Source organism: Ylistrum balloti, unplaced genomic scaffold (assembly GCF_031769215.1).
Source record: "Ylistrum balloti isolate Yb309-2 unplaced genomic scaffold, AGI_CSIRO_Ybal_v1 Utg369808, whole genome shotgun sequence".
Lineage (NCBI taxonomy): Eukaryota > Metazoa > Mollusca > Bivalvia > Pectinida > Pectinidae > Ylistrum > Ylistrum balloti.
This window is the reverse complement of record NW_026781982.1, coordinates 2,600,682-2,618,469: the sequence shown is the minus strand read 5'-3', so window position 1 is coordinate 2,618,469 and position 17,788 is coordinate 2,600,682. Positions and strand designations below refer to the sequence as shown.

Sequence of the window (17,788 nt, the reverse complement as noted above, 5' to 3'; positions counted from 1 at the left end):
ATTTCATTTGGAAAGTTTTAATCAATATCAGCATGGACTTCTATATCTGTGATAATATAGGTCATGAACAATGTTTAACAGTCCACTGCGTACTATTTGTTCCACTAATTTTAAGTACTGAAAGTACTTTTGAATACAGAATATTCTCTTTGCACATGTAGTATATTTCTTTCGTCGGTTAAAAAATGGGGGGTTGTGGGGGTGGCTAAATACTAAAGCCAAGTTATAAGTATTAGATGTATCAGAGACGTATATATGTCTCTGGATATATAGATAAGTATGTGTTCTTCAAGTAGGAGTCGTTTTAGGGAATGTCGCATGAATCCATTTAGCAATATTTCTGGTAGTAGTTTTGTTATCTCTTTTTTGTCATTATAATTTCTATCAAATTTACAACTGCCTGTTCAAATATCTCTTAAACTTTTATCTGACATATCATCTAACTTGTAAGAGTACGTGATGTTTTGCTCTTTTTTTAAAATGTATTCTCAATATCAGAGACGTATATATCACATATCATATATACGTCTCTGTCAATATTGCCGAATCTATTGATAATAAAGAAAAGAACCAAACACACATACACACGATACATTACTCTCTCTCTCTCTCTCTGTCTCTCTCTCTCTCTCTCTCGCTCTCCCACCCTCTCTCTCTGTCTCTCTCTCTCTCTGAAATAGTAATGAAAATATTCGTATCATCTCTTTAGTACCTAAATACATACAGCACGTAGATGGCCAATGTAACGTGGACATAAATAACTAGAGCAAGTCTAATGCTATAAGGCTAAAATTCCATGACGTCACTTGTCCACGAGGTAAAGAAATGGGAATGGGCCCCGAATCAGCATATTGTAATGCTAAAACTGTATTATTTCTTATCTTTTAATCTTATATGAGTATTCTGATCTTTATTTCAACTTCATTTATTAAGAAATAATTATATCTGATTTCTTATTTATTTGTGATCGATACTTTAGACGCCAGATGTGATTACAATCGTGGTCACTGAAAGAAATATGCATCTGGAAATTGCAAAAATATTTCGTGACGTCACACTACGGACACCTCGAAGAAAAGTATCTGATAAAGAAGGAAGCTCCGGATACAAAGGACATTATTCATAACACTTGACTTTTTTGTGAGACTGTTAGCAATTTTTGATATTGGAAATATCTTTTGGAACATTTTATTGGTGTTTAAACCACAATTTGTTTGGCGCTGAGCCGCTGAACGGCATTCGGGCATTGTACTTTTGTCTTCCCAAACGGACGAAACATCCCTTTTTGCAAGACTATGAAGGAGATGCCAATGGCACACATTCACGATACAACAGGTAAGTAATGTCGTGGACAAGAATGTATGACTTATACTACACCATTTCTGTCACAATTTATTGTAAACGCCATTCATAAACATCGTATACTTTGGAAGAGAACATGATGTCGTTTGTGGTTTAGTATCCGGGAACCGTGCGGGGAGGGGGGGGGTCATATATTCCGCTAATAAGACTGTTGATCCTGGGTTACCCCGGTTCTCACCGAATTAGCTGTTATGTTTTGTTTGTGTCCATCATGTAGGAATTTGAATTTTACACCGTACATTTTTAATACTAGGATATCCAGATATGGCTCATTCGGTTTGTGATTTTATTAGAATAATACGAGGAGTTGTCTGCGCCTGCTTTAATCAATAATTAATATATTGTTGATTACAAACAGCTTTGGCTGATCTTTTAATTATATTGGAAAGAAACACTGGCTTATAAATTAATCAATGGTGTACCATTTATCCCACAGGTTTAGCCGAGCTGGCACACAGAGAATACCAGGCCGGAGATTATGAAAACTCAGAACAACATTGCATGCAGTTATGGAGACAGGAACCAGACAACACTGGAGTATTACTACTACTCAGTTCAATACACTTTCAGTGTCGCAAACTGGAAAGGTAATAAACAACAGAAACATCATGTTAATCTGTCAGTGTAGTATCCTACCAACTCTGCTGGGGAGAATTTCTCTTTAGCTCACTCAGAACAGCCACTACATAATGGTGTTCTCTCACATATCATAATTATTAAATTATAATATTTATATTGCATAATGTTATTCTCACCATTTTTTTCTATTATACATTGTCATGACCATGCTAAGTAGTTATTGGTTGAAGATTTAAAATTTTTTAATTTCACAGGTCAGCTTATTTCAGCCAACTTGCTATTAAGCAGAATTCTATGCTGGCAGAGGCTTACTCAAATTTGGGAAATGTATACAAGGAAAGACGACAACTCCAGGAAGCTTTGGAAAACTACAGACATGCTGTCCGATTAAAGCCAGATTTCATTGATGGCTACATTAACTTGGCTGCTGCATTAGTAGCAGCTGGAGACATGGAGCAGGCTGTGCAGGCATATGTAACTGCTCTGCAGTATAATCCAGTAAGTTTTATAATTTCTGTCACTCATGTGAAAAAAATCCAGCCTATAATTCAATTTTTGTTGTAGAATCACAATTATATTAACTGCAAGATTTGTTGAAATAAGATTACATCATTATGAAATTGCTGACATTTGTTTCAGGACTTGTATTGTGTGAGGAGTGACCTTGGGAATCTGCTGAAGGCATTAGGAAGACTTGATGAAGCCAAGGTATGTTTTGATCTCTAATGGCAAGTAAAGATCACAGGGACTAGGATCAGGGCAAACAGCATCTGTACCACTGTCTATGTCTTGCATCAGTGTGATTCAAGAGAACTTTTGACAACATAACATGAAGAGGGACCATGTTCCTATCAGTTTATCTTGTATTTTACATTGGAAAATATTATTCACAGGATCTGAAGCTTGTTGGTACAAAAACATGTAAATAAGGGAAATCCCCATCAAAATTCTATCAATATGTATTTAAAATCTTGCAAAACTTTGATAGTTCTGGAGAGAACAGAAAAATGTATTGAAAACTTTCTGATTTATTAGTCGCATTTGGATGTGTTGTTGACCTTCAAGCTGCAGACAGACATTTACTTGATCAAGTAGATGTAAATTGCCCAAAGGCTATCATGATGTATGATGGAAAAGTTTTGAAGTGGTATGTTCAGACAACTGTGGATATCTGTACAATTTAGAAACATTCAGAATTAAACATTTTTATGGTATATCTTGCAGAAATGACATAATTTATGTTATGTTCTGCGAGATTTCTAGCTTTCTAATAATTGTATGACAGTTTGCAGATATTGAGAAAAGAAATCCACATGTAATGACTGAATATATTGCTATCAATTTTTAGACAATAGCCTATGTTGCAGTGGAAAGAGGAGTTGGCCATGGACTTCTGTGAGGGTCAGTACAAAGACAAAGTCTGCTTAGAAAATATATGCTTGTTCTTGCGTATACATCAGCAGCTGATCTGAACAAATGAGATATTAAAAATCAGTAGATTATTATTATTTTTACAAGACATTGACTGCAACTCTGCAGCTCAATAGTTTTGTGACAGTGAAAGGTTTTTTCTTTATTTTCATTTATTTGTTAGAACATTGGCCTATTTCTGTGGATTCTTGCGCTGACTATTTTGTTGTGTTTTGTGTAGGCATGCTGGATGGATGTAGTGCGACTGAGTTGCCCTTATTTCTACCTTGACTTTGTCCTTGTACACCCATCACAGAGATGTTGATTTCACGTTACACTGATAGGAACATGTATTCCTCTTCATGGCAGCGACACAAATATAAACATCTGATACTTTCTTCCATGTAATTTTCCTCAGAAGTTGTTCGATTTTTATACTGTTGATGTGATAACGCCTGAATTGACTTTCCACGTACAGTACATTCTGCTTTATATTGCCTCTCATTTGAGAAATATTATGCATACAAGATATTTTAGCATGTATTTTTCTGACTTTTTTCAAGCTCATTAAAACCCAAGTTACAAAGCAGAATCTATTCTGACATATTTCACAATCTATGTTTCTCTGTTGCATTACAAATGATAGATGTTCAAACAAATAATTTTGAGCTGACAGTAGCTTTAAATAATCCAACCCATTGCACAAGTCTCTTCAGATTGTCAGATCTGTGTACTAGGCTGTTTACATATGTCATCAATAGTCGAGCTTTCAACAAAACGCTCCAGTCACCAGGATGTTATGTATCTCTAAAATGCTATTTTAAAAATACTCCTATAACTCCACCCCAGTACATTCCAAATGATGTGATATAAAGCAGATGTGAACAAAATTCAATTATATAGTGGAAAAAACTACGTCAAAAAAGTAATGGAAGTGACATTTGGAACCTATGTTTGAATGTACTGTATGAGCTACTAATGTTTATTTCACATCTTACATTAATCCAATTTCAATTTTTTCTTTACAATTTCCGTACTAGATATTTGTGATGCCAGTATCGATCAAAACGTACCAAACAGGTTTTTGTGTGCCCATAATGACGGCTGGCTGACAGGAGACGCCAGAGACGGGTATGCTTTACAATGGTAAATACTGGTACTACCCATTCAGGGTGAAAGCTTAAGAGGTATTGTATACTATCCTCACAATGAATTCATATCGGGTGCAGTTCCAGTGAGTAAATGTAACTTTTGAAAAAAAAAAGAAACAAAAAATTGAAAAACAGAATTTCATTTCAAGATCTTAAGGAAACTTTAATTCTTTACAAAAACAATCCAAATTATTTGAGGTTAATTGCATTCTCATTTTTTCGGCACACTCATGATTTTGATTTTTTAAAAAAAGCTTATAAGGAAAGTGTTGGCAAATAAGGCACCAAATCAAAGAGAAATTATCTGATATTTATTTAAATTTCAGATTTTATTCTCCAGTTTTTCTGTTATTTCCCCCCCCCCCCAATTTTTATTGCGCGCTTTCCCAAATGCGCTGCGTAAGGCGCCAGCGGTCGCTTGCAAAGACTTACTTGTATAGATCAACCACACTGTTTTCAAATGTATAAATCTCTTTGCTTTCTAGTTTTCAGATATTCTTCATAAGTTTCAAGGGATATGAATGCAGATGAGCAGAACTGTATTTAGTTTGCAACAGTAGATTTATGTGCTGATTTATTCCAATTCATATAGAAAAGATAAAAAACAAAATGTTTTATTTTGTGAAAATACATGCTAGAAATATGCAAGTATGTCTTCTTGCAGCTCAGTTTACTGAACAGAATGAAACTTTCAAGACCAGGTCATCATAATCTTTTCTGAAACTAAATCCTGTACATAGATATTTATAAAGTAAACTTTAATCTACCTTTGTAGATATAACGATGATCTGGCCTCTGGTTTCACACTGGTCTTCCTCACAGAGCCAATGATTTTAGCAAAAGTTTTAATAAAAAAGTGGGGGTTTAAATTGAAATCTTCTGATTATTTTGATATGTCAGTCATCTTTTAATATTTAGTGTATTGCTTCTAATCTATGGCTCTTGTGACTTTTTTCAAACTGTTGTTGCATAAATTGCGCTCTGCGGACGTTTCCCTGCGGCGAAATCTTTGCGCAACTACAATATCAATGTATTTTTATCTAATTAAGTATTTTTTCTCCCCCACCCCCTCCTCTCCATTTAGGCATGCTATTTGAAGGCCATAGAAACACAACCTAACTTTGCCGTGGCCTGGAGCAATCTGGGATGTGTGTTCAATGCTCAGGGAGAAATCTGGTTGGCCATTCATCATTTTGAAAAGGTAGGTACATGTGATGTACAAAAATCTTTCTGATATACATTTTGTGTTAAGTATTGGTGCTTTCTAAAAACAAAATGTGATATTTAAACTAACTTCAGAAAACTTTACATACCAAGGGAACTTTTAAATTATCTTTAAGGTTTTAAAAAATGTTGCTTGTTTTGTATATTTAAGTAAACACTATTTAATGGTACATTTGAATTTCAGGCTGTGGCTTTAGACCCAAACTTCCTGGATGCATATATCAATCTAGGAAATGTTCTTAAAGAAGCCAAGATATTTGACCGAGCTGTAGCTGCCTATCTGCGAGCACTAAACCTCAGTCCAAATCATGCAGTGGTCCATGGAAATCTGGCTTGTGTTTACTATGAACAGGGGTAGGAACACTAAACAGTGGTTGTTAGGCTTAGATCATAATTCTTATGTTTCAGTTAACCATTCGCAAAAAGGGATTTAAAAAAAAATACAGTATAGAAGGAGTATTGTGTTGAAAATTACAGTGTAGAAAGAGTATTGCTTTAAATACAGTGTAGAAAGAGTATTGCTTTAAATAATACAGTGTAGAAAGAGTATTGCTTTGAAAATACAGCATAGAAAGAGTATTGCTTTAAAAATACAGTGTAGAAAGAGTATTGTTTTAAAAATACAGTGTAGAAAGAGTATTGCTTTATATAATACAGTGTAGAAAGAGTATTGCTTTAAATACAGTGTAGAAAGAGTATTGCTTTAAAAATACAGTGTAGATTGAGTATTGCTTTGAAAATACAGCATAGAAAGAGTATTGCTTAAAATAATACAGTGTAGAAAGAGTATTGCTTTAAAAATACAGCATAGAAAGAGTATTGCTTAAAAAATACAGTGTAGAAAGAGTATTGTTTTGAAAATACAGTGTAGAAAGAGTATTGCTTTAGATACAGTGTAGAAAGAGTATTGCTTTAAATACAGTGTAGAAAGAGTATTGCTTTAAATAATACAGTGTAGAAAGAATATTGCTTTGAAAATACAGCATAGAAAGAGTATTGCTTAAAATAATACAGTGTAGAAAGAGTATTGTTTTGAAAATACAGTGTAGAAAGAGTATTGCTTTAGATACAGTGTAGAAAGAGTATTGCTTTAAATACAGTGTAGAAAGAGTATTGCTTTAAATAATACAGTGTAGAAAGAGTATTGCTTTAAATACAGTGTAGAAAGAGTATTGCTTTAAATACAGTGTAGAAAGAGTATTGCTTTAAATACAGTGTAGAAAGAGTATTGCTTTATATAATACAGTGTAGAAAGAGTATTGCTTTAAATACAGTGTAGAAAGAGTATTGCTTTATATAATACAGTGTAGAAAGAGTATTGCTTTAAATACAGTGTAGAAAGAGTATTGCTTTATTGAAAAAATTACAGTGTAGAAAGAGTATTGCTTTAAATACAGTGTAGAAAGAGTATTGCTTTAAAAATACAGTGTAGAAAGAGTATTGCTTTATTGAAAAAATTACAGTGTAGAAAGAGTATTGCTTTATATAATACAGTGTAGAAAGAGTATTGCTTTATATAATACAGTGTAGAAAGAGTATTGCTTTAAATACAGTGTAGAAAGAGTATTGCTTTAGATACAGTGTAGAAAGAGTATTGCTTTATATAATACAGTGTAGAAAGAGTATTGCTTTAAAAATACAGTGTAGAAAGAGTATTGCTTTAAAAATACAGTGTAGAAAGAGTATTGCTTTATTGAAAAAATTACAGTGTAGAAAGAGTATTGCTTTATATAATACAGTGTAGAAAGAGTATTGCTTTAAATACAGTGTAGAAAGAGTATTGCTTTAAAAATACAGTGTAGATTGAGTATTGTTTTATTGAAAAAATTACAGTGTAGAAAGAGTATTGCTTTATATAATACAGTGTAGAAAGAGTATTGCTTTAAATACAGTGTAAAAGAGTATTGCTTTATATATACAGTGTAGAAAGAGTATTGCTTTAAATACAGTGTAGAAAGAGTATTGCTTTATATAATACAGTGTAGAAAGAGTATTGCTTTAAAAATACAGTGTAGAAAGAGTATTGCTTTAAATACAGTGTAGAAAGAGTATTGTTTTATTAATTTCTTTACATTTTCACAGGCTAATTGATCTGGCAATAGACACATACAAGCGAGCCATAAAACTACAACCAAACTTTCCTGATGCATATTGTAACCTGGCCAATGCTCTAAAAGAGAAAGGAAAGGTAAGAAAAACTACAATGAAATGTTTCATCGATAAGTAAATCTTGTTGGCGTTCAGATATAATAAAGTTATTCAATTAGAAACTTTATAAGAAGTCATATTTCGTAACGAAAATTGTAAATTTGGAGTGTCTTGAAGTGTCACATAAACTACGAAAATTCGTTTTTTAGGAATGTTTTATACATCATACAATTCACATTTGTATCAAAAGGTGGCTGAGGCAGAGGAATGTTACAACACTGCTCTGAAGTTGTGTCCAACACATGCAGATTCCCTGAACAACTTGGCCAATATTAAAAGGGAGCAGGGCAATACAGAAGAGGCTGCAAGATTATACCTTAAGGCCTTAGAGGTACACTTCACTTGGGTTACTCTTAGAATTGTAAATCTTCCTTTTTTTTGTGTGACTCATTATAGTTGCTTCCCTTAATCTATGATAACTGAATACTTTTTTTATATTGATGAACAAAATGATATAAAGTAGAAAACTTTGATATTATTACCAAATTTGGTCTTGATTTATAAACTTTTTATAATGACTTCATTTCTAGGTGTATCCAGAGTTTGCTGTGGCACATTCTAACTTGGCTAGTGTGTTGCAACAACAGGGTAAACTCCATGAAGCACTTATGCATTATAAGGAGGCCATTAGGTAAACACAAACTATCTAGTGTTGGTTCACATAAAGAACATGTCCTGTTGGTTGTAAGGTTGAGTGTTTGAAATTCTGCTAGATTGTGGGCAAAAGTAACATATTCTTACAATAATATGTGATTGACAACAGTGGCTTTAGTTGTTGTTCCTTGTCAAAATCTATACTTTGTGAAATATATTTAAAAATTGTGGTAATCCAAATAAATTATTTATGGAAGTTCAAATGTATGTCAATGTTTGAAGGAAAATGTCTCGGTTTTCTTCATGATTAAAGTGTAATAGGATTATACTAGATTTTGATTTAAGACATATTTTAAGGGAGAAATGTTTCATGATTGACTTGTGGAAATACAAGTTTTTATTTCAAAGAATGAATATTTTTTCACTTTTCAGAATCTCACCAACATTTGCCGATGCATACTCCAATATGGGTAACACGCTGAAGGAGATGCAGGACATCCAGGGGGCGCTACAGTGTTACACGCGTGCTATTCAGATCAACCCTGCCTTCGCTGATGCTCACAGTAACCTTGCATCAATACACAAGGTTGGTATTCCTATGGCTTTATATGCAAGCTTGCATAAAAGTTCTTATAAATGGCTACCCATACACATGTACACATACATTAAAAGCTACTCAGTACGATGGATTACTTTCAATTTTATGCTTTCTTATTGAATAACATTATGACAACAGAATGTAGACAGAAAAGTTAATCCAAACTGTTAGGTTGTGGATACTGTTAAGATCCAGTTAAACAAACATAAGCCTTGTGTACACTATGAGAAGAATTTGGTATACTATCACTTTCATTGTTGACATGTGTGATTGAAACTACCTTGCATACACACCTCCATACTTCCATACTTGTAATTGATTTTACAGTGGCTATCTCCAGTAATTTATGTACAGGTATGTCGAGGGCATCACTTGATATTTCTGATGGATTTCAGACATGGTAGCTGATGTTGAAATGAGTTCATTTGTTTATTGTTACAAATTTAATATGAAAAATAGACCTTTTGAAACCACTAGCATACTTTTAGATGCTGTAGTAAAAGGTTAGTCTTATGATAATATCATACAGTGTATAACAATCAATGGACCCTAATACAACACAAGCAAATTTTATACTCATTTCAGCATTAATCTTGTTAACAGTGTTTCTGTTTACTGAAAATGTACAGCGGTCAGGCATGAATACAGAGCAAAGTTCATTCCATTGTTCCAATCTTGATTACTTAGCTAGGGTGAAAAACAACTGTCTTACTCTACTTGTGTTCTATCTTGTTCAAAATGTTGAATTGATCAGTTAAGTAGACAGTATTTCAAAATCGAGACATTGTAAGGCACTGGGATGAATTTTGCTGATTTTGTCATTGCGGATGTTACACAGATTCAGAGATGCATTCAAAAGAGAAAATTTTTAAAGTGATTTTGCATTCTGATGTAATCAAATTCCTTGGGTGTAAAATTTGATTCCCTGGATTAGACAGAAGATGCAAGTTTTGTCATGAATTAGGTATCAACAAGATATGATTCACTTATGTTATATATGGTCATGCTGAGGATTAATTTCATTGGAGGTATTTTTCATACGATACATTAAAAACTTTCAGGATTCTGGAAACATCCCAGAGGCGATATCTTCTTATAGAACAGCACTGAAGCTGAAACCAGATTTTCCTGATGCCTACTGTAACCTTGCCCACTGTCTACAGGTAAGTAACCACCTGTGATATATATATACTGTAACCTTGACCACTGTCTACAGGTAAGTCATCACCTGTGATATATATACTGTAACCTTGCCCACTGTCTACAGGTAAGTCATCACCTGTGATATGCATATACTGTAACCTTGACCACTGTCTACAGGTAAGTCATCACCTGTGATATATATACTGTAACCTTGACCACTGTCTACAGGTAAGTCATCACCTGTGATATATATACTGTAACCTTGCCCACTGTCTACAGGTAAGTAATCACCTGTGATATATATACTGTAACCTTGACCACTGTTTACAGGTAAGTAATCACCTGTGATATATATACTGTAACCTTGGCCACTCTCAAAAAGAAATTTGATGAACTCTGACATGTTCTGTAATCTTGATGGTGTCTATAGTTTCTGAAAGGAAATCACCTCTAAAACTTGTATTGTAGCTTGCCAGGATTTTGTTTGTTTGATTGTTTTTCTTCATTTAAACTTTTAAACATTTCAACAAATCTTTTAATGTTGCTTCCTATACCTGTTCCAGATCGTTTGTGACTGGACAGACTATGGTGTGAGGATGAAAAGACTAGTAAGAATTGTCCAGGACCAGTTGGAGAAAAATCGTCTACCTTCAGTACATCCCCACCACAGTATGTTGTACCCACTCACACACCAGATGAGGAAAAACATTGCTGTGCGACATGCCAACCTCTGTCTAGAAAAGGTAACCTTCTGAACTGATGAACTTGTGTGTGATTTATAATAGAATATGATATGTTAAAATGCTTATCATTCAAGACCAAATATTATATAAAAACAGTAATATGAGTTTGTCATTATTCCAAATGCTTAATTGATGGTTTAATTAATTTTCAGATAAATGTGTTGCACAAGCCGGCATATGATCACGTGCAGGACACAAGAGCTAGTAGTGGACGACTGAGGATAGGTTATGTCAGTTCTGACTTTGGTAACCATCCAACATCTCACCTGATGCAGAGTATTCCAGGCTTCCATGACCGGAAAAATGTAGAGGTGTGTCACCAATTAAAATTAAAACAGCTGATATGTATCATTGGGGTGTTGTTCTGTAATGAGCAGAATATAAAGAAATTGGGCATAGTGAGGTAGATCATTGTATACATTATTATGTAGATATATGTATTTATAGATAAACTGTTGGGTGATGGAGAAAAGATGTTCATACCCCATGTTCTATTTCTTATAGATATTCTGCTATTCGTTGAGCCCGGATGATGGAACCTCATTCAGAGCTAAAATTTCCAGAGAAGCAGAACACTTCATAGATCTGTCTCAGGTAAGTAGGATACATGGACTAACACTTTGATTGATTAGAGACAGGTAAGTAGGATACATGGACTAACACTTTGATTAGAGACAGGTAAGTAGGATACATGGACTAACACTTTGATTGATTAGAGACAGGTAAGTAGGATACATGGACTAACACTTTGATTGATTAGAGACAGGTAAGTAGGATACATGGACTAACACTTTGATTGATTAGAGACAGGTAAGTAGGATACATGGACTAACACTTTGATTGATTAGAGACAGGTAAGTAGGATACATGGACTAACACTTTGATTGATTAGAGACAGGTAAGTAGGATACATGGACTAACACTTTGATTGATTAGAGACAGGTAAGTAGGATACATGGACCAACACTTTGATTAGAGACAGGTAAGTAGGATACATGGACTAACACTTTGATTGATTAGAGACAGGTAAGTAGGATACATGGACTAACACTTTGATTAGAGACAGGTAAGTAGGATACATGGACTAACACTTTGATTAGAGACAGGTAAGTAGGATACATGGACTAACACTTTGATTAGAGACAGGTAAGTAGGATACATGGACTAACCCTTTGATTGATTAGAGACAGGTAAGTAGGATACATGGACTAACACTTTGATTAGAGACAGGTAAGTAGGATACATGGACTAACACTTTGATTGATTAGAGACCGGTAAGTAGGATACATGGACTAACACTTTGATTAGAGACAGGTAAGTAGGATACATGGACTAACACTTTGATTAGAGACAGGTAAGTAGGATACATGGACTAACACTTTGATTGATTAGAGACAGGTAAGTAGGATACATGGACTAACACTTTGATTGATTAGAGACAGGTAAGTAGGATACATGGACTAACACTTTGATTAGAGACAGGTAAGTAGGATACATGGACTAACACTTTGATTGATTAGAGACAGGTAAGTAGGATACATGGACTAACACTTTGATTAGAGACAGGTAAGTAGGATACATGGACTAACACTTTGATTAGAGACAGGTAAGTAGGATACATGGACTAACACTTTGATTAGAGACAGGTAAGTAGGATACATGGACTAACACTTTGATTGATTAGAGACAGGTAAGTAGGATACATGGACTAACACTTTGATTAGAGACAGGTAAGTAGGATACATGGACTAACACTTTGATTGATTAGAGACAGGTAAGTAGGATACATGGACTAACACTTTGATTAGAGACAGGTAAGTAGGATACATGGACTAACACTTTGATTAGAGACAGGTAAGTAGGATACATGGACTAACACTTTGATTGATTAGAGACAGGTAAGTAGGATACATGGACTAACACTTTGATTGATTAGAGACAGGTAAGTAGGATAGTAGTTGAGGCAGAGGGAATTATCAATAAGATGACTATCAGCTGTGAAATTTTATATCTTGGTTACATAGCTATTATTTCAGTGATCTAAATATGTGTGACATTCATATTGCTGATCATTATATGTCTACAATACAAAATGTTTCTGCTCCATTGTAAAACATTGACATGTTTCTATTGTAGATACCATGCAATGGTAAAGCAGCTGACAGGATCCATGCTGATGGCATTCACATCCTTGTTAACATGAACGGCTACACCAAGGGAGCTAGGAATGAACTGTTTGCCCTGAGGCCTGCACCTGTACAGGTGATGTGGCTGGGTTACCCAGGGACCAGTGGGGCATCCTTCATGGACTACATTCTTACTGACAAGGTCACATCTCCTCTCAATCTTGCTGACCAGTACTCAGAGAAGCTTGCTTACATGGCCGATACATTCTTTGTGGGTGACCACAAACAGATGTTCCCTCATCTAACGGACAAAGTATTGGAGGAGGTGAATGGTGAAGCGTCTGACAATAACATTGTCTACAATGGTGTTGACTTGGAGCCATTGATGAAGACTGGTGATGTTAACTACACAACAAACAACTGTGAGAAGGGCTTCACAACAGATGAGGCTGATGGATCACGTGGGATGGTTACTTTCAAGAGTATGAACCTACAGGTAACACCAATCCTTGATGCTATGATACAGAACAGTATGCCTTACTCTTACATCAACAACGTTGGCATCCAGAATGGAGTTACGACAACCCAGGTGTGTACAGAACTTAGACATAGTGGTTCTAACATGATTTCTGTAACACAAATTGTTTTTGTTACCTCAATTTGCAATCTGATTGTAGATGCATGACTGAATATTTGTGATTGTTATATGCCTGCTGGCTTGCTGGTTTGAAGTAATGATGAAGAGAGAACAGACACTAATGTTTTAAATACATTTTAAAAGTAATCATTTGATAAAGTCAGTAAAAATATTTTTGTGGCAAATCTGTCACCGGTCTCTTATTTAGTATTATCTGTAGCTGTCAACAATAACATGTTATAGACATATAATATATTGCAGACAAACAACAAGTCTGCAACAGGAGAGGAGGTGCCTACAAACATCATCATCACTGCTCGCAGTCAGTATGGTCTACCTAGTGATGCGGTGGTGTACTGTAATTTCAACCAGCTGTACAAGATTGATCCAGCCACACTAGACATGTGGGTGGAGATCCTCAAGCGTGTGCCCAACAGTGTTCTGTGGCTGCTTCGCTTCCCTGCTGTAGGGGAACCCAATGTTATACAAGCTGCCATCAATGCTGGACTTGGCCTCAACCGTATCATATTTTCCCCAGTAGCTCCAAAGGTATGACCTGTCTTCCATTTACATGTATAATCTTCACATTCATAACTTGTCAAAATCCACCTCTGAATACAACTGTAAGTCCATGTTAACAATTTGTCACACATCATTTTCCTCTAAATATATTTTGTCAACCAGTGCGTTATTAGTCGATAAAGTTTGATCTTTTAGTCTTTCCTTTCTTTATCAGGAGGAGCATGTACGACGTGGCCAGCTTGCTGATGTATGTCTTGATACCCCCTTATGTAACGGACACACAACTGGCATGGATGTACTCTGGGCTGGAACTCCTATGGTTACACTGTTAGGTTAGTATTCCCTGTAATCTATTAGTCTTGGCAGTTTGGAAGTGTGAGGATAGGTTTGGTGATCATTTTGAAGAATTATGTCCAGGCATACAGAGAAGTGTTTCAGAGACACTTTTTATCGTTAAAGTTCAAAAGCTTCATGATTTCACTGAAGAATTTTGAGTTGTCACTTTGGTTTAAAATGAGCCAAGTACCTATTTTGCCATACTGTTGATTCACATCAAAGAATCTGAAGTGTGTTGGTATCCGTTATAAAGCCTGGAGTTTCTGCAAAATACTTCATCAAGTGTGATTGTGTTATTATGCATCCATCTTTTCCAAATTAAAAATTATATATAGGTATGATAAACTTTGTATTAATGAGATTGGAGGTATGATAAACTTTGTATTAATGAGATTGGTGGTCTTGCATACCTTGTTCTTGATGTCATATTTGTATGATTGTATTTCAGGAGAAACACTAGCATCAAGGGTGGCTTCCTCCCAGCTCTACACACTAGGCTGTCCTGAACTTGTTGCTGAGACACGTGAGACTTATATCAACGTTGCAGCTAGACTTGGCTCCAACAAGGAGTAGTAAGTAGATCAGAACAAGAATTGAATCATTTTCTTCTGCCTTTTTCTGGTCAAAATGTGTAGTTTTAACTTACCTTCTTGATGAAAAAGAGTTGGTTCTAGTGGAAGTTTTATCTTCTACTTTACTCACTCTTTGCAAAATTTTGTTTTTAGCAAAATTTACTTTTAAAAGCCTTGAATATCAGGGGACTGTTTACTTTTGTGAAACATTGCTGAATTCAAGATAGATATAAAGATATTGTAGGTTCTTATTTTATTGGCTTGAAAACTTGTTCACTTTCTAATGCAATTAACAATTCACAAAATGTTGGTAGAGTGAGCACCGCAATATATCATGCATGGTTTACATTACAGTCTGAGAGGGATGAGGGCCAAGGTGTGGAAGGCCAGACTATCAAGTCCCCTATTTAACTGTCAACACTACGCCAGCAACATGGAGTCCCTTTACCGCAAGATGTGGCAGAGGTACGAAGAGGGACTGGAACCTGATCACTTATCTGTACAATGATATTGATGTGTAAAAAGTGACAATTATATATGAAGGACTGCTTGTTCAGTAACCTACTGACCTTTTGATGTACATTGTGTAAGATAGTTTCTTATAAATAGAACAAAGTGTTTAGCACTATGAAAGGTCAGAAGACCAGTGTAAATGTCCAGATGTGCTCAAGACTTGAATTTTGAATGGAATTTAGCTGATGGGAGAATGACAGAATCCTTTGCGATTCTATTCATTGCATGCATGTAGTGCTGTTTGCATTTTATGGGTGAATCCTGTATATCTCGTTTTAAAAATGTGTAGTTAAAACATTCTCTTAATCCTTCCATTTCTTATAAGATAGCAGATATCTGTAATTATGCGAGACGATGAGAAGCATGATAGTGTGAGAATGTGTGATGCATGCAATTCATATTTTTTTTTATTATTTTACTTGCAATTTTCCTTTTATTTAATTCTGGGTTTATGTATAAATAATTTATATCTGGTTTGTTTGTATATATGTATATAGCTTTGGAGACCTACATGTGTATAGTGTGTAGTTGTAATTGTCCATACACTGTGTGATATTATGTGTATCTCATCCATATTGCAAGTAAGGAATAAAGCAGGGTTCTAAATTATATCGTGAGTTATGTCTTAATTCTTTCCAATGAACAAAGAGCTTTCAGCATCGTTTCATTTAATATCTTTACAATACATAATGTATTGAATCTCTTAATCCTTCATTGATAAATTTAAGTGATGGTATACATTTATTCATCCAGTGATACCCTTTTCCCAGAGGATGCAGACCACATTTAGTCAAATTCTCATAAGTAGCAATTACAAAAGTTTGACAGACTCCACCCTTTTCCCAGAGGATGCAGTCCACATTTGGTCAAATTCTCAGAAGTAGCAATTACGAAAGTTGGACAGACTCCACACCGTGGCATAAGCACCTTACCTGATAACTGCCAAAATCGAATCAGGTGTAGAACTTTGTGGTGTGATGCTCTGGTACAAATACTACATCATGTACATGATTTCACCAAATAAAACCTACGATTACTGGGATTTTGTTAACGCAAGGATGACCTTAAACTTTGACCAAGAACTATCAAAACCTGATCTTGTGTAAACTTGATTATGCATGCTAGGAACATGAATATCAACCTTGTTTGTCTAAAGGTCCATGGGAGATTTTTTACAAAGATATTTCAAACGTAGTCAAGGGTGACCTATGACCTTTTGACCTTTATCAAAATGTAATCGTGTGTAAAACTAGTAAAGTTAGTGTGAAAAGGAACTCTGTCCAGGTCATGAAGCAAGTGTTATTTCTGAACGAACATTAATGATGCATCATACAAGTCTTTTATAAACGACCAATAATGATGCACTATACAAGTGTTATTTATAAACGACCAATAATGATGCATCATACAAGTGTTATTTATAAACGACCAATAATGATGCACCATACAAGTCTTATTTATAAACAACCAATAATGATGCATCATAGTGTTATTTATAAATGACCAATAATGATGCACCATACAAGTGTTATTTATAAACGACCAATAATGATGCATCATAGTGTTATTTATAAACGACCAATAATGATGCATCATACAAGTGTTATTTATAAACGACCAATAATGATGCACCATACAAGTCTTATTTATAAACAACCAATAATGATGCATCATAGTGTTATTTATAAACGACCAATAATGATGCACCATAGTGTTATTTATAAATGACCAATAATGATGCATCATACAAATGTTATTTATAAACAACCAATAATGATGCATCATAGTGCTATTTATAAACGACCAATAATGATGCATCATACAAGTCTTATTTATAAATGACCAATAATGATGCATCATACAAATGTTATTTATAAACGACCATTAATGATGCATCATACAAGTGTTATTTATAAATGACCAATAATGATGCATCATAGTGTTATTTATAAACGACCAATAATGATGCACCATAAAAGTGTTATTTATAAACGACCAATAATGATGCATCATACAAGTGTTATTTATAAACGACCAATAATGATGCACCATACAAGTGTTATTTATAAA

General features: G+C 34.7%; 1 protein-coding gene across 3 annotated transcripts; it reads left to right on the top strand.

Moving 5' to 3' along the window:
- Nucleotides 1-1,074: 1,074 nt before the first annotated feature.
- On the top strand, nucleotides 1,075-16,327 carry LOC132544722 (UDP-N-acetylglucosamine--peptide N-acetylglucosaminyltransferase 110 kDa subunit-like). 3 transcript variants are annotated; one of them, XM_060208368.1, is made up of 19 exons: nucleotides 1,075-1,335; nucleotides 1,799-1,949; nucleotides 2,196-2,439; nucleotides 2,581-2,649; nucleotides 5,587-5,703; nucleotides 5,911-6,080; nucleotides 7,809-7,914; nucleotides 8,125-8,265; nucleotides 8,465-8,565; nucleotides 8,961-9,114; nucleotides 10,188-10,289; nucleotides 10,833-11,012; nucleotides 11,165-11,323; nucleotides 11,517-11,606; nucleotides 13,149-13,727; nucleotides 14,037-14,324; nucleotides 14,512-14,629; nucleotides 15,082-15,205; nucleotides 15,560-16,327. In XM_060208368.1, the coding sequence occupies exons 1-19, from the start codon at nucleotides 1,296-1,298 to the stop codon at nucleotides 15,711-15,713; spliced, it is 3,087 nt and encodes a 1,028-aa protein (XP_060064351.1). In that variant the 5' UTR covers nucleotides 1,075-1,295; the 3' UTR covers nucleotides 15,714-16,327. The 3 variants fall into 3 exon arrangements, with proteins under 3 accessions (XP_060064351.1, XP_060064350.1, XP_060064352.1); XM_060208367.1 differs by having other exon boundaries at nucleotides 14,019-14,324; XM_060208369.1 differs by lacking the exons at nucleotides 1,075-1,335; nucleotides 1,799-1,949; nucleotides 2,196-2,439; nucleotides 2,581-2,649 and adding an exon at nucleotides 2,667-4,497 and having other exon boundaries at nucleotides 14,019-14,324.
- The last annotated feature ends 1,461 nt before the right edge of the window (nucleotides 16,328-17,788 follow it).

What these genes read in the sequence shown, in the direction of transcription:
- LOC132544722 (XM_060208367.1), top strand. Translation starts at nt 1,296, where the DNA reads ATGAAGGAGATGCCAATGGCACACATTCACGATACAACAG. An exon ending in GAAGACTTGATGAAGCCAAG is followed by an intron (nt 2,650 to 5,586) that starts GTATGTTTTGAT and finishes CTCTCCATTTAG; the next exon opens with GCATGCTATTTGAAGGCCAT. An exon ending in ACCTTGCCCACTGTCTACAG is followed by an intron (nt 10,290 to 10,832) that starts GTAAGTAACCAC and finishes TACCTGTTCCAG; the next exon opens with ATCGTTTGTGACTGGACAGA.